Below are 23,371 nucleotides of genomic sequence, written 5' to 3'. Positions count from 1 at the left end.
GATCCTCTACATCTAACTCTGATTCCAATTCTGAGTCCTGTTCCCTTTCATTCTCAATCATGGTTCCTTCTTCTTTATCCCGTCCTTTCCCATCAAGCAGTTTGGTAAGGTACTCTTGCCACCTTTCTAGGACTTTGCTTCTATCTCCAATTAGATTTCTGTCCTTATCCTTGTAAAAAAAAAACTGCTTGAGGTTGGAAACCTTTCTTCAGATCTGTTGTTCTTTCATAGAACCTTCTGATCTCTTTATTGTGTCCCATTTCGTCCAGCTGCTCTATCCCTCGCCTTTCATGGTTGCCTTTTCTTTACCCTACAAAGCTTACCTGTTTTTTCCTCTTTTCTCTGTATTCTTCTGCCACTAACCTCATGTTCCTTTGCAACACTCTCCGTCTCGCTTTATTTCTCTCATGTATTAGCGTTAAGCATTCCTTGTCGAACCACTTAACCACTCTTTTGTGTTGTTCTCTCTCCAGTATCTCTTCCACAGCTACGCTAATGGTGGTTTTCAACGACTCCCATTTAGTTTCCACGTTATCTTCATTCCCTGTGTATCTCCCTGCTTCCGACATCTCTTCTAGTTTCTTCCTATATTCTTCCTGTGTTTCCTTTGTTTGGAGTCTTTGTATATTGTTTCATTCTTATCTTATTCCTTTGGTTTCTTACCAAATCTATCTTCTGCCTACATCTAATTCGTACTAAGTAGTGGTCTCTCTCTCTCCATCTGCCCCTCTGCAGCTGCTAACTTCCATAATATCTGATGCATGCCTTTTGTCTATGAGTACGTGATCTGTTTGGTTTCTTGTGTTTCCATCTGTTGATACCCATGTACATTTCTTAATATCTTTCTTTGGGTGATCAGTGCTTTTTATCATCATGTTTTTCCCACTGGCAAAGTCTATCAGTCTGAGCCCATTATCGTTACTGTCATTGTGTAGCCTTTCCTTTCCTGTTATACTTCTGTATACCTCTTCTTTCCCTATTTTTGCATTTAGGTCTCCAAGTATTATTGTCACATCGTGCCTTTGAATTCTACCAGTTTCCTCTTCCAATTTGGCATAAAATATATCCTTTGCATCTTTGTCTGCCTCCTCCATAGAGGCATAGACATTCACTATTGAACGTTAAAAAATTTTGCCCTTATCCTTAGAGAACACATTCTGTCACTTACTGGTGTAAAACCAATTACATTAGCCTTCAGAGACTTATGTAGAAGGAAACCAGTGCCATAAAGGCCTGTATCTCCATCGCTGTTCATCATTAAATGTTCCCCCCACCCTGTCATTCCTTGCCCTTTCCATCTAGTTTCTTGTATTGCTGCTATTTTCACTTGATACTTATCTAAGTCATTCCCAATTTCTTGTAGCTTGCCAGGCCTCTTGAGTGTCCTCACATTCCAGGTGGCTATCTGAATATTACGATGGCAAACTGCTTTCATTATAAACAGACGCATGCAAAGTGCGCTGCGTTCTTCGATATAGCAAAAGAGCTAGCTGGATTTCATTCACTAGTTCTTTTAACAGTTCCACCCCTTCCTCTCTCATGTGTGCCAACCTCCGGTGGCTCTCTGGGACCAAGATCCATTCGCCAATATCCGGCCTGACAGTAGCAGACGATGTCATCATGGACCCTATTCCAATCTCCAGCACCTTTGGCCGCCATTTTGTGACAGTTTCGAACTCTTCCCACTATCACCTTGCCTTCCTCCATCAGAAAGAAATGGAGGAGGCTCAGGCGATACCCTGCTCTTCTCTAAATCACAAGTGCTACAGTGTCCCTTTACTATGAGGGAGCTAGGTCATGCTCTCAGTTCATCCCAGTTCTCCGTCCCAGGGCCAGAGGCTGTCAACATTCAAATGTTGCAGTACCTTTCTCTTGCGGGCAAGCACTTCCTGCTTAACACGTACAACCACATCTGGCCAGAGGGCATATTTCCTGGACGCTGGCGTGAAGCCACCGTCATACCCATACCTAAACCTGGTAACGACTAAACCTTCCTTCTTGCTACTGCCTCATCTCTCTTATCTTTTGCATTTGCCATGTGATGAAACATACGACTCATGCTCGGCTGGTATGGTGGCTTGAGTATCACAATTTACTGACGAATGCACAGTGTGGATTTCCAGCGTGCCGTTCTGCAGTTGACATTCTTGTTACTTTGTCCACCCATGTCATGAATGGTTTTCTGCGGAACTCCCAGATTGTGGCAAATTTTTTTTTTTTTTGAGAAGGCCTACGACACCTACTGGAGAACTGGTATCGTCCGTACTCTTTACACATGGCGCTTCCGTGGCCGCCTGCCCTGTTTCCTTCAGGAATTTTTAAAAGACCAAGTTTTTAAAGGGTTTGTGGGTTCTGCCTTGTTGGACACCTTTATCTGGGAAAATGGTGTGCCTCAGAGTTCTGTCCTGAGTGTCATTCTCATTGCTATTTCTATTAACCCTATAATGGCCTGTCTTCTGCTGTGCATCTCTGGCTCACTTTTTGTTGACGATTTTGCCATCTACAGCAGTTCTCCACGGACCTGTCTCATTGAGCAACGTCTTCGGCTATGTCTTGATTGTCTGTACTCCTGTAGCATCGACAGTGGCTTTCATTTTTCCACTGACAAAACCGTGTATGAATTTCTGGCTGCGCAAATTGTTTCTCCTACCATCTTTACATCTTGGGCCCGTTGCCCTTTCGTTCGTTGAAACTGCGAAATTCCTGGGGCTCATTCTCGATAGGAAACATTCTTGGTCCTCCCATGTGTCTTACCTGGCAGACTGCTGTAAGTGGTTCCTCAATGTCCTACGTGCCCTCAATGGTACTTCCTGGGGGTGTCGATCAAACCACACTCCTCTGTTTGTACCAGTCCTTTGTCTGTTCAAAACTATACTGTGGGTTCTTTGTTTATGCCCTCTGCACGTCCATCCCTCTCGCGCCGTTCTGCACGTCCATCCCACTCACGCCATCTCAACACTATCCACCGCTGTGGCATCCATTTGGCCACGGCCGCCTTGTACACTAGCCAAGTTGAGAGTCTGTATGCTGAAGCTGCTGAATGACCACTGTCCTACCACTGTGACTTTCCCCTCAGCCAGTATGCATAGCATTTGCCTGCTATGTGTGGCCACCCATCCTATGCAACCTCCTTTGATCGCCAGCATGGGGTGTGTCCCTCTTCTCTGTTACCACCTGGAGTCCACTTTCAGCACTTGCTACAGTGGCTTAACTTCACACTGTCTGCAACATTCCCGATGGGTGTGAATCCTTCACCACCTAGGCTTTGTGAAGCGTTTCACGTTAACTTTGGCCTTCATTTACTTCCTAAGGACACTACCCCAGCCTAGGTCTATCGCCTTCAGTTTCACGACCTTCGCATGGAACGTAGCAATAGTACCTTTGTATACACTGATGGCACACGGACTGACTGTGGGGTCGGGTGTACCTTCGTCATTGGCACCCATGTCTTTCGATATTGGCTTCCAGCACACTGCTCAGTATTTACAGCCGAGCTCTTTGCCTTGTATCAGGCCACAGAGTACATCTGGCAATACAGCCTTTTCAGGTGTGTCCTCTGCTCAGACTCTCAGCACTCTTCAAAGTCTATGTGCGCTGTACACTGCCCATCCCTTAGTGCAGTGGGTCCAGGAAAACTGTCACTTGCTCACTCTTTGTGGAGCAAGTGTTATGTTTCTTTGGGTTCCTAGTCATGTTGGTCTGCCAGGAAACGAGGCTGCTGACACTTCTGCCAAGGCTGCAGTCCTCGTACCTCAGCCTGTGAGTTCTTCTATTCCCTCCGATGATCTCTGTGTTGCCATCTGTCAAGAGGTGGTGTCCTTTTGGCATCGCCAATGGACCTCCCTTCACGGGAATAAGCTCCGGCTTATTAAACCTCTCCCAACAGCTTGAACGACCTCCTCTTGTACCTCCCACCGGAAGGAAGTCATTTTAACTAGGCTGTGTATTGTGTACTGCCTTTTTAGCTAACATCATTTGATAAGTGGCACCACCCCACCACTTTGTACACATTGCGCCCAAGTTTTAACTGCCCACCACTGCCTGGTGGAATGCCTGTTTTTTTAACCATTTACGTTCCCACTTGGGTTTGCCATCTCAGTTATCAGCTGTTTTAGCAAATGATGTGTGGGCTGTCAACCATGTTTTACTTTTTACCTACCAAAGCAATATGGCAAAAGCCATTTAATTTTTAGTTTTGGACCTCTGTTTCTGTATGGTGTCATTTTTAGCCCTTTTCCATGTGCCTTTTTGTAGTTGTCTTCTATTATGCCCATTGGGACTGATGTATAGTCATTTTTAATTCCTCTCTGTCTTTGTGTTCTACAGTTTTGTCTTGGGCATGTATGACCCCAGTTGTTGTTGTTGTTGGGTTTTTTTTCCGCCCTAAAGCAAAGCAAAACAAAACCGAACAGTGGGTACAAAACCTGAAATCTGCTTCTGCAACAGTGCAGATTTTATTCAACAAATATTATGTAAAAGTAAATAGCAGAAGGTTCTCCTAGAAATACACAGAATGAAAAACTTAAGGAGGTGGTGGAAGTTTAAAAATTCACAGGTTTTCCAGGAGAACACTATTTGTAGGTTTGACTGGGAAGCACTTGAATACGAGCCACACTCTCGGTGCATCCATATGCTGTTAGTTTGTTCACTGAAAACGCAACTATTGGTTCAATAGTGAATGTAGACAGTACCACATTAGGCGGACAGGGAAGTCTGTGTGCTAACCAAACATCAATGTTAGGAATCAACAAAGCCCAAAGCACAGTCCAAGAGAGAACTACACGGACAAGGTCATTACAAATAACTACACTGGAGAGTTTGCTCTGAACTTCTTGCTGCGACAGATGAGATTGTAGCAGTATATAACAGCCCTTCACTCTGACATCTGACATTCTGACATTCACTCTGACATCCTCCCACTCTGCAACTAGTGTCCCTGCAGGACATAGGCATAATTATGTCGGTTAAAGCATCATTGCATTCAGTGTGATTAAAAGATCCCTCCCCCTTCCGGCCACCCCCATCCACCTGCTCTTGAATTGGCCCATAGGGCACAGGGGAGTGTAGGATGAGGTGGGCATGGTCCCCTGTGAAGGCTAGGGTATGGCTTTGGATGTTCTGGTGGTAGGAGAGCTGCTCCTGGGCAACCAGCACCAGGTGGCAGCTTTTCTGGATGATGATCAAGCCACATATCTAGACAGATGTGTGTTACATCATGTGCACCAAAATGAGGCTGTCCATTGCAAAAGTGTGGCTGCGTCTTCTTTTCTTCTTGTACTGATGGAGGCGGCAACTGATTTAACAAGGAATGATGAAGGCATCTGAGCAATAGTTTCACTGGGCCTTGATCATGGATTGGTATTACCTAATAGAAGGATAAAAAGGAAAGTCAGTAGTCGTGGGTGTAAATAGTTTTTCCTTCCCCATTTTAAAATTTCACACAACATTAGGCTACACCATTAGAGGCAGGCTAGAGTGGATGTAGAACTGCTAAAAACCAGCAAATGCAAACTGCGATCCAATACCAATGACAAGAGCTTATGGAGTGGCTTCAGTAGCAAAATCAATGGCTAGTGCCTTAGTTATATTCTGTTGTGGTTTGTTGGATTTTGATGACATAAGGGATTTGTGGTCCAGGAGTAGCATCAGGGGCTAGTAATCACAATGAATGGGTAACAGATTAGATTCCAGCCACTGCTTAAATTTTGAATAAAAATCATCAACTACAGTCACCACTGGCTTCTGGTATAAGGAATCACCCTTGTTCTACCAACAGCCATGTCAAATAGGGTGGAAGAGTGGCCAGAGGTTTGGTGCACATTCTTGTCTCTGGGACAGGAAACTGCCCCTAAAAGATGGAAGAATCATCAATGACCAACACCATGAGGATGTAGAAGTTACTGACAACTACTGCATTAGATACAGTGTTTATCCACTGGACTTGTGGCTCATAATTGGGGCAAAAAAGTAATGATGATCTCTCCATGGGCAAAATGTTACAGACTAGTGTCCATCAGGATACTTTAGAGGGGACTGCTGGAAGTGTGACCATAACCAATGAAAGAGTAACATTCTGAGTCACAGTGTGTAATGTCACAATTCTGAAAGCATTAGGAAAGCAAGAAAATGGAAAAAGAGAATACAAAGTCTCTGTTTAGATATAATGTTGGTAAGTAAAGTGAAGCAGAAAGATAAGGATTTGTGGCCAGACAGATAGAGGGTAATGTCAACATAAGCAGAAATTAGTATAACAGGAGTAGGATTCATAATGAAGGAGAAGGTAGCTCAAGAAAGAGTTACGCTGGACAATTCAGTGATTGGATTTTCTCATCAGAATTGACAGCAAAGCAAAAACAACTAAAGCAATAATTTAAGTATATATGCTGATGTCACTTCATTTTCCCTAGCTCTAAATCCTGTCAATTTGTCAGTTCTCCTCTCCTCCTCTCGTCAAGTCTCTTTCCTTATATTCCATGCTATGCACTCTTATATACTGTACTTCCTTACCCTTCTTTCTTTCCCTCCTTCTGTACCAAGGTGGAACAGTGATAGTCACTGGACTCAAATTTGGGAGGATTTATTCTCGACTATTGCTCTCGTGGTAAAAACCTTATGATCTGCAGAACATTGTTTAACATCCCTTTCCATCTCTCATTTCCATTCATGCCTTCCTTTCCTGCCCACTTACTACTCTGTCTTTTGCTCCTGATCCCTCATGTACATGGCTGTCTTACATTCTCATTTTCTTGACTTTTCACTGTTACAAAGTACATCTAGTCATTTCTCTGCAACATTGGTCAAGCATTTTCTATAGGTATTCTGGTGTTTGTATTTGTATGTTCTTCCTTGACAATTTTAAATTAAATTAAATTAAGACTATTAGAATTCTATGGTTTTTTTTAATTATTTGCAGGGTGATGAAAAAAAGAACAATTCGGGTTTTCATTTCACTACAGAAAACTTACTGTTCAATACAACTTTGAATAATAAATGTTCTGCTGGTCAGACAAATCATAAACCTAAGGAGCAAGGAAATATCAATGCAACAGACTTACCAACTCAGGACACAGGATTCCCCTATGCAACTATGTGTATTGATCGGGATACTGCAAATAATTCTGAAATTATGAACAGTACATTCTCAGTTGTGGACGGGACTGTGACTCGTAGCATTAGTCGACATAGTGGTCGTACTGCTTCGTGTGAGAGTGGATTGGATGAAGATCAGCTCAGCAGTGCTTCTGACAGCAGTTACTCTTCTGCTAGCAAGCCCATGAATGTGGGTGATGTCCAGATAATAGCGCACATCCAGGAAGAAAGTGAGTTCTCTTTTCACTATTTGTTCCTCAATTAATGGCTGCCAAATTTAACATTACAACTGCTCATAACTGTCAGTTTCAAAGTTTGTTACGCATACAAAGTTGAATGGCACACAGTGACCAGCTGTCTGTAATATATTTACTGAACTTTTGCGTAATTATTTTATAGTTACAAGTTGATGCAGTTTCCCATATTGAACTAATCCTATCAGCCACAATGATTTATTCTTGTAAGATTCTCATCATTGCTTGTTTTGTGCAGACCACCCCAGTTTAACTATCATCAGAAATATTGATTCCAAGAAAAGATGAATGTGGTATGCTCATTCTAACTTATGTAGTGTTTTTAACATAGAAGAAATCTGAATGGCCTATTTTAATAACTAACTCACTATCTTGTCATTCACATATCGGACACATCAGAAGTCGTTAGTTAATTAGAATGAAGAAAATGAGAATTTACGTGAACATAAATAAATCACTAACCCTCTATGGAACAGAAACGAACCCACTACCAGTTGTAACAGAAACAATGAAAATGAGCTGTGCAAACAAATGACTGATGCAAATCCGTAGCGTTAATACTCTGTGCTTGGTTTCACCACTTGAGATATACCTTAAATTTGAATAAGTCTTTTATTCTGTAGTTATAGTATCCATTTGGATACAGATTTTTAACAAATTAGTCATAGTGAAAATTTTGATAGGTTTCAGAAGAATGTGAATTTTTGGAAGGACGGGTGTTTGTAACATCTATTAACAATTTACGTGATGTCACATTAACTCCCAATTTGTGAAATTCACCGAAATTAGAAAAAGTCACAAACCTTTCACAGACATTTACAAAGTTCAATTGAGATAATAAATGGGTAAAAGAATTGTTATGCCACCTGTAACTGATTATCTCCTTGTGCATTTGAGAATGAGTGTAGAAACTTCTTTGACATCTGTCCCGTACAATTACGGTATTATTCTTTCACTAGTTTTGACATCAGTGGCTCATGCTTTCAACCCCCCCTCCCTCGCTTCACCCAGCACAGAGTCCAGGGCAGTATCATTTTTCTGTGACAGTATGATTATTGGAGAACTGACCTTGCAGTGGCCTTAGTTATGTGCATAGCAGGAACAACTACCTCCTCACTGAAAGTTTACCTTTTTTTGATTTCAAGAAATGTGAAAAAAATAAAATTTATTGCTCTGTACAGTTATACTGATCACTAACTGCCTTGGGCATAACAGATACAGTTTAAATCTGCAATAACTCTTGTAGTACATAGTGAAAATTCTCTTAACAAATTTTATTAGATAGAAAAAGGTATCGTCCAACATCTGCATATTGTCATAGTCCTCAGTGTCCAATCGCCCTTTGCAGTTTTGTTCACAAAATTATTGTTGCATAGGTTGTAAGGTCTGGGCTGATTGTGATGGCCACTCATTTTCTGTTGTTTAAACAGATAACAAGACTGTTGTATCTGCCTATTATTTCTTATGCTGAGAAACACTCATTTTGGTGCCTTAAAGTTGGTTCTGCTTTTGATGTATGTAATGGGTACCAAGTCTGGAAATGGAATCTGCTTTCCTCTGCCAGCTCTAGTTTTTGAGATAGAACATCGATACTTTATTAAATATATTCTGCTCTAACTAGCGGTCACCCAAAAGTTTATGTGTGAAATTGTATTACTTAAAAATGATTAATGATGATATATTCAATATGATACTGTTACAATAAACACATACTAATTACACTATGCTAAAAGAGCTTAGTACTAGCTAAAATCCTAATTACATATTATTAATTAAGAAGGAAGTCAAAAAGCAGCACTTAAGAATTATAGTAAGGAAATTTATAACAATAACGAAAATTCCTGGCTGAAGGAGTACATAAAATAAATGAAAGACAACCATTCACCTATAGATCGATGAGTGAATCACAAAAACATGTAACAGAAAACAGCATTTACACTATCTATAAAGCAATAGCTCTCTTTCTAGCACAAGTACACACATCATCACACACGGACAACCAAGACTCAAATCTTGCTGTGCCCACAGGAGTGTGCGTTTGGGTGTCTGTGTGGTTTTTTGTGTGCAAACGTGTGTACTTGTGCTAGAAAAAGAGCCACTGCTTGAAAGCCTGTGTGAGTGATGTTTTTTGGTAAGTGTATCTGTGCTCTATGCTTCGATCTACTATAGGTAAGTGGTTGCCTTTCCCTTATTTTATGTAGTAAATAAATTTAATTTGATGTCTGGATCTTCAAAACATTTTGGGTCTCTAGATTCTGAATATGGTATTAGACATTTTTCCATCAGCTCGCAGAAACCTCAGATCTATGAATTCCTTTGACCTGTTCCTGTACATTTGTGATGGATACTCCAACAGTAGTTTGCCATCATGTATGTATCCCACTGTCCTCGGTACTGTTCTTCTAGTATTCTTATCTCGTGGTGAAAATGCTCGTTCTGCATCAAAAGAATCCAGAAATCAGTCCAAATGATTGCAGGGAGTACTAAGGTTTCAGCCCAGCCAAGTGTACAAAAGGCAGTGATCATATTTTATAGAATTTCATAATGGTTAGCTGTAATAGTTCCTAAGAAAATTATTCGCTCCTATAGAGAATGACAACCATGCATCAGCCTCAGTGTTGTTCACTGAGTTTTAAAACTGCTGGCCTCATATAAATTCTCAGATTTGCGGTCTATCAAATATACCTGCATTTATTTTCTATGTATTGGTGCAGAAAGTTTCCTACATACATAGCCGAAACAGGCTCCATTTTTCTTCAACTCCTTTACAGATTGTTTCATTAAACCAAGTTTTATGTGCAGTAGTGGTGTTGCACCCTTGTCTCTCCTTCCCTCCCCAAAGACCGTGCTTTCTCTAGGGGGCAACTGTTTTCTTTCACCCAGCATTGATCATTTGCTTTCGTGTCCAGAAGGTGCTGGGTGCACTCGTCTTGCTGTCCCAGAAGAAAATTCACTACTTTCAAATCAACCAAACGATCCATTGGTGATTATGATATGAGATTTTATCTGGGGCTATGGTTACTGTAGTGCGGTTTTTATTCACAGCAGTGGAATAACCAGCTGGGATAGTCTTGTATAGGATCCTGTTATGTAGAAGTACCCAGTTGAGGCTGCAGTTGTAGCTATCTATAAATAATCTCCATTCGCTTGGTTCTGTTGTCTTACAGTCAGTTTTGTTAGCAACCATTGCATGTTATTACAAAATCAAATTAGTTCTTTTCAATAAGGAATGGCAAGAAATCTTTTTCAGGCTTGTGATACAGTGAGCTTCGTACTAAGTAACACATTATGAAGGTTCTTTGCTCAGCCGTAGTATGCTTTTCACCAACTGATTTCTTCTTCTTCTTCTTCTTCTTCTTCCTGTTCTTCAGATAATTTCTAAAGACAGGTAGTGACTCTGGTCAAGTCTTCACGGACATCTATCCACTTCAACTGGTTATTTCCTTTGATAACCTTGACATTCACTGCACAAAAATAAGTCATAACTGTGGTTTCTCTGTTCTTCTCATATGTAAAGTTCACGCACTTTCATTACCGATTGAGTACTGTTGAAAATGTTCTATTCATGTTTCACACACAAACTAAAGTGCCCAAACCTCGTGATATCAGTTTTACTTTGAAGTAGGCTAAATACTTTACATTAAATATTTTACAAAGTCAGTCACATGTTTCCTTTACTGAATAAAAGTTTAATCCTCACAAACAAAACACATCAGAATGATTCACACATTTTGTATAAGGCGAATCCTTTTCAGTGTCTGTGAAAGAGAAGAAATCAGAACAGTTAAATACAGCATACAAAACAACACACATGTTCTTGAGTGAAGTAAATTAATTAGGTAGGTGATAAGAGAATTTAATTTTCAAGTGTACTTTTAAAAAGGGCACAAAATATGCTGTAAAAATATTTATCACACTTTACACAACTGATACCAAAGAGTTACATGTTTGCACCTGTTACTGTCCTTCAAAGTAGTCACCGGCGTTGTGTAGAACCAGTTGCCAGCGATGTGGAAGGCGTAGTATACTGTTAGCAGTCTGTTCTGTTGATGGTGCGATTGGAGCGGTCTACTGCCTGTCGAATCTCTGGGACAGTTCTGAAACGAAAGCCACGAAGTGGTTCCTTCATCTTCGAGCTCAAAATAGTCACAAGGACTTAAGTCTGGGGAGTATGGTGGATGGTACAGTTCTTCCCAGTCCCATCGACCGAACAGAGCAGCCACAGCTTGCACTGTATGCGCCCGCGCATTGTCGTGCAAAATGATGGGTGGTTTGTGCAAAAAGTGTCACTGCTTCTTTCACAAAGCTGGTCATAGGTGATGTTCCAAAAACGAACAGTAATACCGTGGGTTGACGGTCTTCCGCGGAGGACATAATGCGTTAGGATAACACCATCACAGTCACATATGAGAATCACCATAATTTTAGACTGCTCCATTCGCACCATCAACAGAACAGTCTCATCTAACGGTATACTACAACTTCCACATCGCTGGAAATAGGTTCTACAAAACGCTGGTGACTACTTTGAAGGACAGTAACAGGTGCAAACATCTAACTCTTCTGTATCAGTTGTGAATAAGTAGTTGCCACTATTTAAGGTCCAACCCTCGTAAATGCTTTAAAGATCAAGTTGATTAAAATAGGCTCTTACAGATCACTCATTCCACAAGCAACTATACTTTATGGAATATGATGAATATCTCAAATGGAAATCAATTGTTCATTGTACAAAGTTCTGATGTATGTACAAAGTTCTTGTACCATCTTTCAGCTAAACCCGTACAATGAGATACCGGTGACATCACAGGTTTATGTACGAAGCTCTGATGCAGTATTCACAAAGTTGTTCCTGTCATCTTTTGGCTAAATATGTATCTTCATTTGTAATGTAATGAACTTAGGCAACTATCTTAAAAATTTATGTGCATGGCAAAAAGTAATCATAAAAGGAATGCATGTAATCATGTCATCACTAAACTATAGTTGTTAAAATCAGTAACAGTGCCAAAATACCCAGAAAAAGGTAAAAAATTATATGCACCATGAAGAAACTGGCAATTTGTTTCTCAGTGCTATTTAGTGCTACTTATTGTCAAAGATTGCCATCAGAATTCTAAAAATTAATCCTGTTACACACTCTCATTACTTACAATGTAACTGGATGGATAAAAAACTCTACTCCCAAAGTGGCAGTAGGAGAACACACATGTATAAATATACTGAAATTCACAAGCTTCGGAGCCAGTGGCTCCTTCTGACAGAAGGGTTGAAGGTGAAGGAAGAGGCTGAAGGAGAAAGAACTGGTAAAGTTTAGAAAATGGGGAGAGTTCAGAAATGTCACCCAGAACCCCAGGTCAGAGAAGACTTAAGAATGGGGTGAGGAGGAGAGATGTTGTTGGGGAATGCACTAGATGAGATTTGAAAACCCGAGAGCTTTAAAGCGGAAGATAAGGTAGTACACAAAACAGAGATTACTAATAAAACATCATGCATGAGTAAATAAGAGCTGAAAGCTAAGTGCATTGTATGTGGGAGAGGTGGGTGGCAGGAAAAAATAGAGCTCAGAAAATAAAAGCTATAGAAAAGTAGAAGGCAGTCAAGAAAGGAATAGTTACTGAGAAGAAATGCTGTCTGTTGTCAGCATACACCCTCTTTTTGTCTGTGCCCATTCATCCTAACTGATAAGTTGGTGGCAGTCGCAGTCTCCAGACAGTGTATTTCACTGTTCTAAAAACTGGGAAAAAAAAAACCTGAGTCTGTCAGTAAGGATGTGTACATAATTTGAAAGAATAATGTATTTCAGTGTCTGGTACATCTACAAACTCTGAAATTTTATTACTTGTTCCTGCAATTTATGCAAAAGACTGTTCTAAATTATGAAACCATGTCCTCATAATAATTTTTCAGTAACTGAAACTTGGACCAGCCCTTCCTCATAGCCAGAAATAATCATCTCCTATTTGTTTTGCACAGAGTTGCAAAACACTTGGTTATGTTTATCACTGCTCCCTTCCCATACTTAAAAAAACTCACACTTCAGTCATCCATTCCATGACTACCGTATTTACTCGAATCTAAGCCGCACTTTTTTTCCGGTTTTTGTAATCCAAAAAACCGCCTGCGGCTTAGAATCGAGTGCAAAGCAAGCGGAGGTTCTGAAAAATGTTGGTAGGCGCCGCCACATCTAACTTCTGCCGTCGAATATATGTAGCGCTACACAAGCATGCTTTGTGGGCACAAAGATAAATACTGGCGCCAAAACTTTTTTCTCCGCCCCTTGTTTCGGCCACTGCATTTTCTTACATTATCCGGCGAAGTAAATACAAATTCCGTATTGTTCATCTTCGAATGTAGCAGAATTTCAATGTACTACGAAAATCCGACTGGCAAGACTGTTAGGGATGTTTGTCAATATGGCCAACTCTACGTTCAGAGTTTTTTCCTACCTGTGAGAAGAGATGGTTGCTAATAGGAACCTGATGAAATGTGAATCACATGCAGTATTCTCTTCACCATAAGAATAATACGAAAATAAACATTTTGCCATGTATTCTTTCGTGTTTACTGCTATCTCATTTAAATCCTGCATGCCTAATAAACTACGAAACTAGAGTGAAACAACAGCAAACGCGGAAGAATATACGTAGCGTGTCATGTTTATATTCGTATTATTCTTATGCCTAATAGTGATATAGTCAGAAATGAAGCACGGCAACTGACTCGATTTTAAATGTAAGATGACTAATTTCTGTGCAGAATTTGATGTACTAAATAAGCGGCCGCAAAGATTTTCAAACGGTGAAAAATTTGCGCCTAACTCTCGTTCAGAACATGTTCTATCATACGCAGTCTATTATTTGGTTCTTGTTGGTTATCAAATAAAGCAGCAGTGTAAGTAACAACAAATAGCAGTCTCTTGCCATTGTTTCGCTAATGAGACGATTCCTCTTTTCTTTTCTTTAAGCGGCGGTAGCGCGCATAAAGCAAGTCGTGTTGCGAGCGGCGACAGGCTGTAAATACGCACTATCAGAATGCGACAAACAGTACAGTAATGCATTTTCAGCTTAGAGTGACATAAACACCTATAACAAAGAAAACGGCACTTAGCAGATCAAAACAAAATAAGCAATCAATTCAAACCAGACGAAGCACGTGAAAAAGGAAGGATACCCGTATAAATACGGATGGAGCGCCTGACGCATAGCAATGGCTACCTGGTAAAGCTTAACTGCTAAGCTTACGACTCAACCAAACTACTGTAGCTGAATCGTCTTTCATTCGACCTAAATTGTCTCATATTACAATGGACCAACTTTGTTTAGATTTGGAGGTGCGGCCTAAAACTTTTCTCTTCCCTTGAATTTCGAGTCTCAAATTTCAGGTGCGGCTTAGATTCGGAAAATATTTTTTTCCTTTATTTTGAGTCTCATTTTTCAGGTGCGGCTTAGATTCGAGTAAATACGGTAAACATTTTTTCAATTTCAGCTGCCCTTCAGTCTTAAAGTCCACTAACATACAGAAGAATTAAATAAAATTGCTGTTTCCTTTTAACACACACCCCCATCTCTCCCTGACTTCTTGGACTTCCAGTTATCTGTCCCTTGCTTTCAGATTTCTCTGATACTAGATATGACAAACCAATGTCCTTGAGCAAGGCTCATGACTTCTTTAGAAGATAGTTTTACATTTTGTATGCAATAAAAAATTTAAAAATGCAGTTTACTGAAATAATTATAAACAGAAAAATCACATGACTTCTGTTAATCATGTATGTATTGGAGACCGTTGCATCTGAACTGAAGAGACTAGAAACTGAGTTTGTAGGGAAGACAAAAATTATCAGACTGATTAGTGAAAAAGAACTTGCAGCCCTACTGGTATTTGTTATGTTGCATACTGTATCCTACATAAGAAGGGACAGCATGATAAGATGTTAAAGCGTAAAGGAATAATTTTCATGACTCTGAAAGAAACTGTAGCTGGTAAAAACTTTGAAAATGACAGAGATTGGAATAAATCCAACAAGCAATCGAGAAATTGTGGTGAATATGCTACTTTGAGATTAAGTGGTGGCACAGGAGAGAAATCATGGTGGGCTGCATTAAACGAGATGTTAGAATGGTGGCTCCCTCCAAAAAGACATTTTGTTTAAAAATAGCCTTATACAGTTGTGGTTGGATATTCATAGAGGGGTCACACTCACTCACTCACTCACTCAACCATGTATCTGACAGCAATGTTTTCCCCTTGATAGGTCATGGTTGTAAAAATCAATGTAAAATGTTGGTTCAACCACCTATTTACAGTATAAAAAGACTAAAGGGAATTGCATGTGTTGTCCTGAGTATTTCAGTGTGAAGGTAACAGCCGTATTTGTGCATGGCCTATCTATCTTCCTGAAAGCCACATCTCGCAGACAAACATTTAAGTCTTCGGGATGTGGCCTTCAGGAAGATACATGGGCTGTGCACGCAAGTGGCTGTCATTGTGATGCTGCCAAATATCCCAGATATCCAGGATAACATGTGCCATATGGATGTGCATGTTAAGACGACATGGCTTTAAAGGAAGTAGCAGAGTCTTGTACATTTTAATAGAGCAATGTGATAGGTTCTTATACCATAATTCTGATGATGAAGACTTGACCATCGAAAGACAGAATTTTTTTTTTTTTTTTTTTTTTTTTTTTTTTTTTTTTTTTTTTTTTTTTTTTTACACTGTCAGTAGGTAGCTGAGCTGAAATTTTAAGCTTGTTGTTTCTATTTTGGCAATTAATAAGTTGACACTCCCTAAATGTTTCAAATACTTTTAATATTCACAGCAGACTCCCATTTTGAAAATTACACACTTTCTGCAAATGCCTTACATATGATGAGTCGTAATATTCATTCGTACGTCATACTTGTTTAGTAGTAGATCTAACTTCTAATTTTGTGTGTTGCAGGTCTGAAACAAGCAAATTCAACTCCTGTGAGAGGATATGTAAATGGTAAGTTTGTGCCATTGATTTTTTTTTAAATTGAAACAAGTTTACTTATTTGCAGTGTAGTTTCCTTCATTTCATTCACTTAGACTATTTTTTTTTCTCTTTTTTTTTCAGTGAGGAATTTCTTTCCATGAAGTTTTGATACTTGTAATCTGCAACATACCTACCCATTCCAGTAACCAAATTATTTTCTCACACCACATTTTTTGACACTCTTTCACAGTCGTACAAAAAAAATCAATTTTTTGAGATCTTTTGTGCATGATGGAGAATATACGTACAAAAACAACTAAATATTGCACTTCCACTTTGCAGACATATAAATCAACATGATGCCAGCTCAGTTTGCTTCTCTGTCGGTCCAGCACATGACATGCGTCCTCAGCCAAACATCACTGTTGTCACATATAATGAATAGAATAATATTCATTGATGTTGCTCTCAACCGGGTTATTGTTTAACCTGACCTAGAGATCAAATTAGGCTGAAGATGAGGCTATCATCAATAAACTTCATTCACAAAATAGTAAAAGTACGAATGAATAAATACTAAAATAAACATTCTTAATGTTGTTTTTTACTACCGGTAACACACTTGCATAATATCATGTGTCCTATACTGTGAGTTGCTTATAGTTGAAAACCGAGGAGCAGCCATATTGATCTATGTGATTGTGAAGTTTAGTGATACATGTATTTATACTCACATACTACAAAAGTGTACAGTGTAATTTATGGGCTGCATTAAAGATTTGTTCACAAAACATGTCACTTACAGCTCTATTTGCTGTGCGAAAGTACCGAGAAATGTGGTGCCATTGGATAAAACTGTTACCTCTATTCCAAGTGAAACCAGGTAGAAGACTGCTTCATTGCTGTGGCACTTTCTGGTGATGTAGTCAGCCAAATGAGGCTGATACAGATCCATGTAAGTCCATCATTCATCCCAAGGATGATGCTTATGAACTGTTAATGCTGAAATGGCAAAGAGTCTGTTATATATACCTGGAATGACAGATCTCATTAGTTTGTATGTTGTGAATAGATATGAATGCTTTCAGAATTTAGTGGAAAATAAATGTTCCTTGCCAACGGGAAATGTTAATATTGACAAATTTGTGCTGTTATCCTGCAGGCTGTTTGTCTTCCTTGTACAAATATAGTCAAAGTGGCTGTTTTCACATGTTAATGAATTGTTGACTGATTGGTGTCATAATCTCTCTGAAGAGAATTTGAAGTTGTGACATTGCTTTCTTTTGACAGACTTTAAACAGTGTATAGTTGCAGGATTATTTTTCACTAATTGATTAAATTTAATATGTTTAACATAAATGTGATGAATGATATAAATAAACATAATGTAACTAATAGGTATATTTACATTCTCAGCATAACACTGAGAAGCAATTAAATAATTGTATCAAGGGAAAATTCAATGGAGAAAACAAATTATGGCAATGAGGGTAGTTGCAACTCACCATTCAGCTGAGATGCTGAGTCGCAGATAGGCACAACAAAAAGACTCTCAGAGCTTTCGGCCAAACAGGCCTAGGGTCAGAGTGACCTGCCCTTCCTTTTCAACCTTTCCGAATCTACCTCACCCTTCCCTGAGAAAGCTACAGTTTACATCGTGTGACACCAAGGCCAGAAAGCATTTTGCACCTCTAAGGACAGTCATTTAATTTCGTATGAAAATTGGACATATCAGTTGGGTGTTCTGCCTTACAGCAGTTCCAGGCATTGTACTTCGCATCTTCTTGCCTTGTGCTTTCATCTTGAGTTTCATGTCGTTAAGTTTTCTCCTCGACAACCTTCGTTTGTTAGTATCTTCTTCCTCTCCCTCTTCCTCTCTTTCCCGTTATCGTCCCTACCATTCCTTGCTGCAATATGGCCTACCAATTTTTCTTTCTTTTTATTATGGTGTCTGAGAGGTTTCTATTCACCCCCATCTCTTCTAAACATCTCATTCCCAACTCAAATGCTCTAGTTCCCTTCATACCCACATTTGTAGTGCCTATCACCTTTCCTCCTCAGCTTCTTGCAGTGTCCAGGTATCTTTATGAAGCATTTGGCCAATATTTTCCTTGAGTCTTCATTTAGTGACCCACAGCAATTTCCTGTTTCTGATTAATGCTACCAGGGCTGTTGCCATTCTCATTCTTTTGCAACCTGTTCTGGTTGTTGATTTAGGCCTTCTCTGAATTTCTGCCAGCATTTTGGTTTTTGCCTTTTCATTATTTATTTTTGGCAATAATTCTTATGATTTGCTGGTTATGTCTCCCATAGCTTCATGAAGCACTTTCTTGGATTCTACCAACACCACCCTTTTGCCTGCTACACACACTCCTCACATTCCAGCCATGGTCTGTCCTATGATTCCTTCTAAGTAGATGTTAAACAATGTAAGTGAAAGCCAACATTTTGGCTAAATCATATTTCTATGTTCTCAGCTAGTTGTCCACCAATTCTGACTTGGCATTTTCATTCAGGTATGACTCCTCTATTCAGTTTTCTATCTCTCCAGTTGATGCCATATTTTCTTATTATTAGCATTAGTCTATCTCATCTGAAACAATTGAAAGCTTATTTCAAATCTCTCCTAGGACTTGTAAACATATAGTACCTGTTGGACTTACTCTTTCCTGAGACTGAACTGGTTTTTTTTTTCCCCCTGGGCTGTTGTTCAGTTTGCTAAACATCCTTCTACTCATGACAGTAAAACATTGGCCACATACAGTATCGGACTGAAAGTGCTGGTTCCTCACATTTTCTTGTGTTTTCTTTTTGAGGGGTACCAAGATCTTTTCCAAGAAATTCTTAGGCCACTCTCCCTTTGAGTATATGTCTCTTCATATTTACAATAGCTCTTCTGTTCCTTTCCCATTCGAGGTTTTTAATATTTCTGTTGGCAGCTCGTCAATCCCTGTGCCCTTTCCATTTTGTGTGTCTTAAAGAGCTGCCTCCAGTTCACACTTTAGTGTGTCATAGCCCTTCTCTCCCTCATTCTCTATAGTTGTTATGCCTCGTGTCTTCTTTCCCCTTCCTACAACCACTCCTGTACTCTTTCCACTTCTTCTTTACTTCACGCGAGTCATTCATCATCCTCCATTTCTGTCTCTGTGACACTCTTTTGTCTTTCCTTCTGTCTTTCTTACACCTCTTTAAAAATTAAATAGGGGAAAATCCAGGATGGAATAATGACAATATTATTGAAAGAATAGATTGCTACTCACCGTCATAGTAAAGTTTTGCTTGTGGAAGCATGCTGGGATGAGGTGGAGAGAGGGTAGGGCAGCTAGATGCTATCTGGGGAAGTTGGACGCAGAGCAAAAGGGGGGTGGGGGGAAAGAAGTGGAAAAGAGACAAGTAAAAAGACTGGGTGCTTTGGTGCTGAAGTGGGAACAGGGAAGGGGCTAGGTGGGTTGAGGCCAGGAGGGTTATGGCATAACATAAAAGCAAATCCGGGGCATGATAATAGGAACCCATATGGCACCATCCTGTACCAACCTATTCATGGCCCATCTAGAGGAATCCTTACTAACCACCCAGAATCCAAAACCTCTCAGATTCATTGATGACATCTTCATGATAAAGATCAAGGGTGAGGACACGCTATCCACATTCCTCCAGAAACTCACCTCAAAGATGGCTACATCATACCTCTGTCCGTATCAAACCTACCAACTACCAGCAATACCTCCACTTCAACAGCTGCCACCCATTTCATACCAAAAAGTCCCTTCCATACACCCTGGATAGCCCTGGCCTTTGCACCTGTAGTGACAAGCAGCCCCACTCAAAATGTACTGAGGGTCTCGCTGGGGCCTTCACAGACAGCAGTTACACTCCCAACCATGTGCAGAAACACATCTCTGATGCCCTCCATCTCCAGTCACCCACCACCTTCCAAAGTCCCACCATCTGGCCACAGTGGAGCATTCTCCTTGTGACACCATGCTACCCAGGACTGGAGCAACTGAATCACGTACTCCAATATGATTTCAACTATCTCTCATTGCACCTTGAAATGAGTAGTGTCCTACCCACTATCCTTTCCATTCCTCCCACAGTGGTATTCCACTGCCCACCAAAACTACACAATATCCTTGTTCATCCCTACACAACCCCTGCTCCCAACCCCTTGCCTCATGGCTGATCTCCATGTAATAGACCTAGAAGCAAGACCTGTCCCGTACAAACTACCACCACAACCTACTCCAGGCAGGTCACTAGCATCACCTATCCATCAAAAGCAGGGCTACCTGTGAAACCAATCATGTGATCTACAAGCTAAGCTACAGTCAGTGTGCTGCGTTCTACATGGGCAAGACAACTAACAAGCTGTCTGTCCACATGAATGGCCACTAACTGGCCAAGAAACAGGTGGACCACCCAGGAAGCTTTTTGGCTGAAGGTTTGCTCATTAAGCAGTGTTGTTGTTGTTGTTGTTGTTGTTGTTCCTGTGTGTGATTCATCATCTTTATGAATTTAGTATCTGCAGTCTCTCTCTAACAGTTTGATGTTATTGCTTTTGTCTTAATCCATTTATGTCTGGCTCAGCATGTCATCATCATCATCAGGATTTTCTTCCAGCGAGCTGGGTAGGAACTTTGTGAACACTATGCTCCATTGGTTTCTGTCCTGGTATAGCCTTTCCCTCTCCACTACATCCCATGTTACTCCTGTCCTCTTCAGATCTTCCTTAACCTGGTCTGTCCATCTCTTTCTAGGCTGCCCAGTTGGTCTTCTTTCTGGTACCTCCATTTCCAAATAATGGCGTGGAGTTAGTCGGGTGCATTCGCTTCACATGACCAAACCTTTTCAATCTCAAAGCACTCATCCTCTCTTCTGTAGTCACCTGCAGGTGTCTTCTTACATAATCATTCCTGACTCTGTCTCTCCTAGTTATTTTGTAGAGGAACTTCATTTCACATGCTTGTATTTGACTCTCTTCTCTCTTATGACACAGGCCTCTAGACTATACATCATGATTGGCAGGAGATAAGTTTCATACATGGTGTATTTGGCTCTTTGAGGGACTTCCTTGACCCCGATTAGATTTCGTACTTGGTGGGAGAAGCTAGATCCTTTTGTTATTCTGTTTAAGACTTCTAGTTTGGAACTTCCATCACGTGATTTGATGCTACCCAGATAATTGAAGCTTTCCACACATTCAACCTTCTCCCACTCCAGTATGATGTAACAGGGTGTGGCTGTCCTGATCATCTTCATTGCCACTATCTTGTTCCTACTCACAGTTAACTTGAATTTTTTAAATTTTGTGTTCCAATAATCTAGTCTCCTCTGAACCTCCATTTCCATCCCTCCCCAAACGACGATCTCATCAGCAAAAACAAGAATTAAGATCTTCACATTCTTCTTCCTTGATTTCTTTCATGATTGTGTCCATAAGTGTAATGAAGAATGAAGGGGAGAGCGAACTGCCTTGCTGAACAACTCTCTTTGTCTTAAATCATTTTGATCTTCTACCTCCTACTTATACATTGTTCTGACAAGCATCATACAGCATCTGGACCTTTTTAATTAATGAATCAGGAATGTTATGTTTTCTGAAGCATTCCCATATTTTATCCCTTGGTACACTGTCATATGCTTTTCCCAAATCCACAAATACTACTATCAAGTCCTTTCCTTTTTCCCAATGCTTCTCCATTAACTGACAGAAGGAGAAAATTAGATGTATTGTTCCCCTATTACTTCTGAACCCATGCTGTTGTTCCTCTAATTGGTGTTCTAGAACTTTCCACGATATTTTTCCTATGTCATTTTCCATTATCTTAAGGCAGTGTGATAACAGTGTGATTCCTCGATAGTTGGTGCATTTCTTTCTACTACCTTTCTTGAACAATGGTATTATAATTCCTTTTTTCCATTCATCCAGCACTTTTTCTTTCCGTATCACCCCCAGCACACAGTGTAACTATTGTATTCCATGGATTCTTGCGGCTTTAATCATATCCGCTTTCAGCTCGTCTACTCCAGCCGCCTTCCCACTTTTAATCCGTTTCAGGGAATTCTCAGTTTCTAACCAAGAGATTGGATCCAGCTCCTCTTCTAAGTGAATGACTTCGGTGTCACTTTCTTGTGCACCTTCCCCATTCAGTAAGATTTCAAAATAATTCGTCATCTCTACTCTTATACCTTCCATGTCCCTGATAATATCCCCATCCTCTGTTTCAATCGCTTTTATGTCTTCTCTATCAGACCTTTTACTTTTCAGTAACCCATATAGCAGTTTTTGGTTCCCTTTGCTATCCTGCTCTAGTTTCTGGGTGAATATTTCACAACTCTTCTTTCACAATTCTCTTTACTTGTAGTTTCTTTTGTCAGTATTCCTCCTCCAGTGTTGTCACCTTCTGTTCATCTTCTGGTACCAGCCTGTGGTTCTAATTGCTTTTTTCAAACTCCATGTTTTTCTTTGCCATATTATGTTTTTTAATTGCATCTTTTACTCTGTCATTCCACCAAATGGTTTCTTTGTCTTTCACTTTCTGTTTGTTTTGCCGCATAACTGCACAGCACTATTAACTATTGATGTTTTAAATAGGTTCCATTCTTCCTCTACGCTACCCCTTTCAGTTTATGGCAATTTTTGTGCTACTACATTTTTGAAACTTTTCATATTTTCTTCTTCTTTCAACTTCCACTCCTTAATTTTTGGCACTCTTTGTACAGCATTCAAACTTTTCATCTTATAATTTAGATCAGTTACTAGTAACCTGTGGTCACTATCCAAGTGCTCACTTCGTATGACTTTAGTGTCCCTTACTTTTCCTCCAATTAATTTGTCCATTAATTTATAGTCTATAACTGTCTAGGGCATGAGGTTTGTGTGTGTGTGTGTGTGTGTGTGTGTGTGTGTGTGTGTGTGTGTGTGTGTGTCAGTATCAGTGTCAGTCTTTTCATTGTGCCTATCTGCAACTCAAAAACAGGTCACCTTTACAGTGATTAACAATCTTTTTCTCCTAATATTGTTGAGGTTTCCCACCTGGAGTTTCCATTGTTACATTCTACCAGA

The 23,371-nt window shown here is 40.0% G+C and overlaps 1 protein-coding gene across 2 annotated transcripts in view; it reads left to right on the top strand.

The window, feature by feature from the left end:
• The window catches only part of LOC126095175 (uncharacterized), a 189,541-nt gene that overhangs the window by 87,077 nt on the left and 79,093 nt on the right, over positions 1 to 23,371 (top strand). For both annotated transcript variants that reach the window (XM_049909908.1, XM_049909909.1), the window contains exons 5-6: positions 6,914 to 7,319; positions 16,291 to 16,335. In XM_049909908.1, the coding sequence (XP_049765865.1) occupies positions 6,914 to 7,319; positions 16,291 to 16,335 (451 nt within the window). The remainder of the gene's footprint in view (positions 1 to 6,913; positions 7,320 to 16,290; positions 16,336 to 23,371) is intronic.

The sequence above is a fragment of the Schistocerca cancellata genome, chromosome 8 (genome assembly GCF_023864275.1).
Source record: "Schistocerca cancellata isolate TAMUIC-IGC-003103 chromosome 8, iqSchCanc2.1, whole genome shotgun sequence".
In the NCBI taxonomy this organism is placed as follows: domain Eukaryota; kingdom Metazoa; phylum Arthropoda; class Insecta; order Orthoptera; family Acrididae; genus Schistocerca; species Schistocerca cancellata.
The sequence above is the reverse complement of the archived record's forward strand: the minus strand, read 5'-3'. Positions and strand labels throughout refer to the sequence as shown.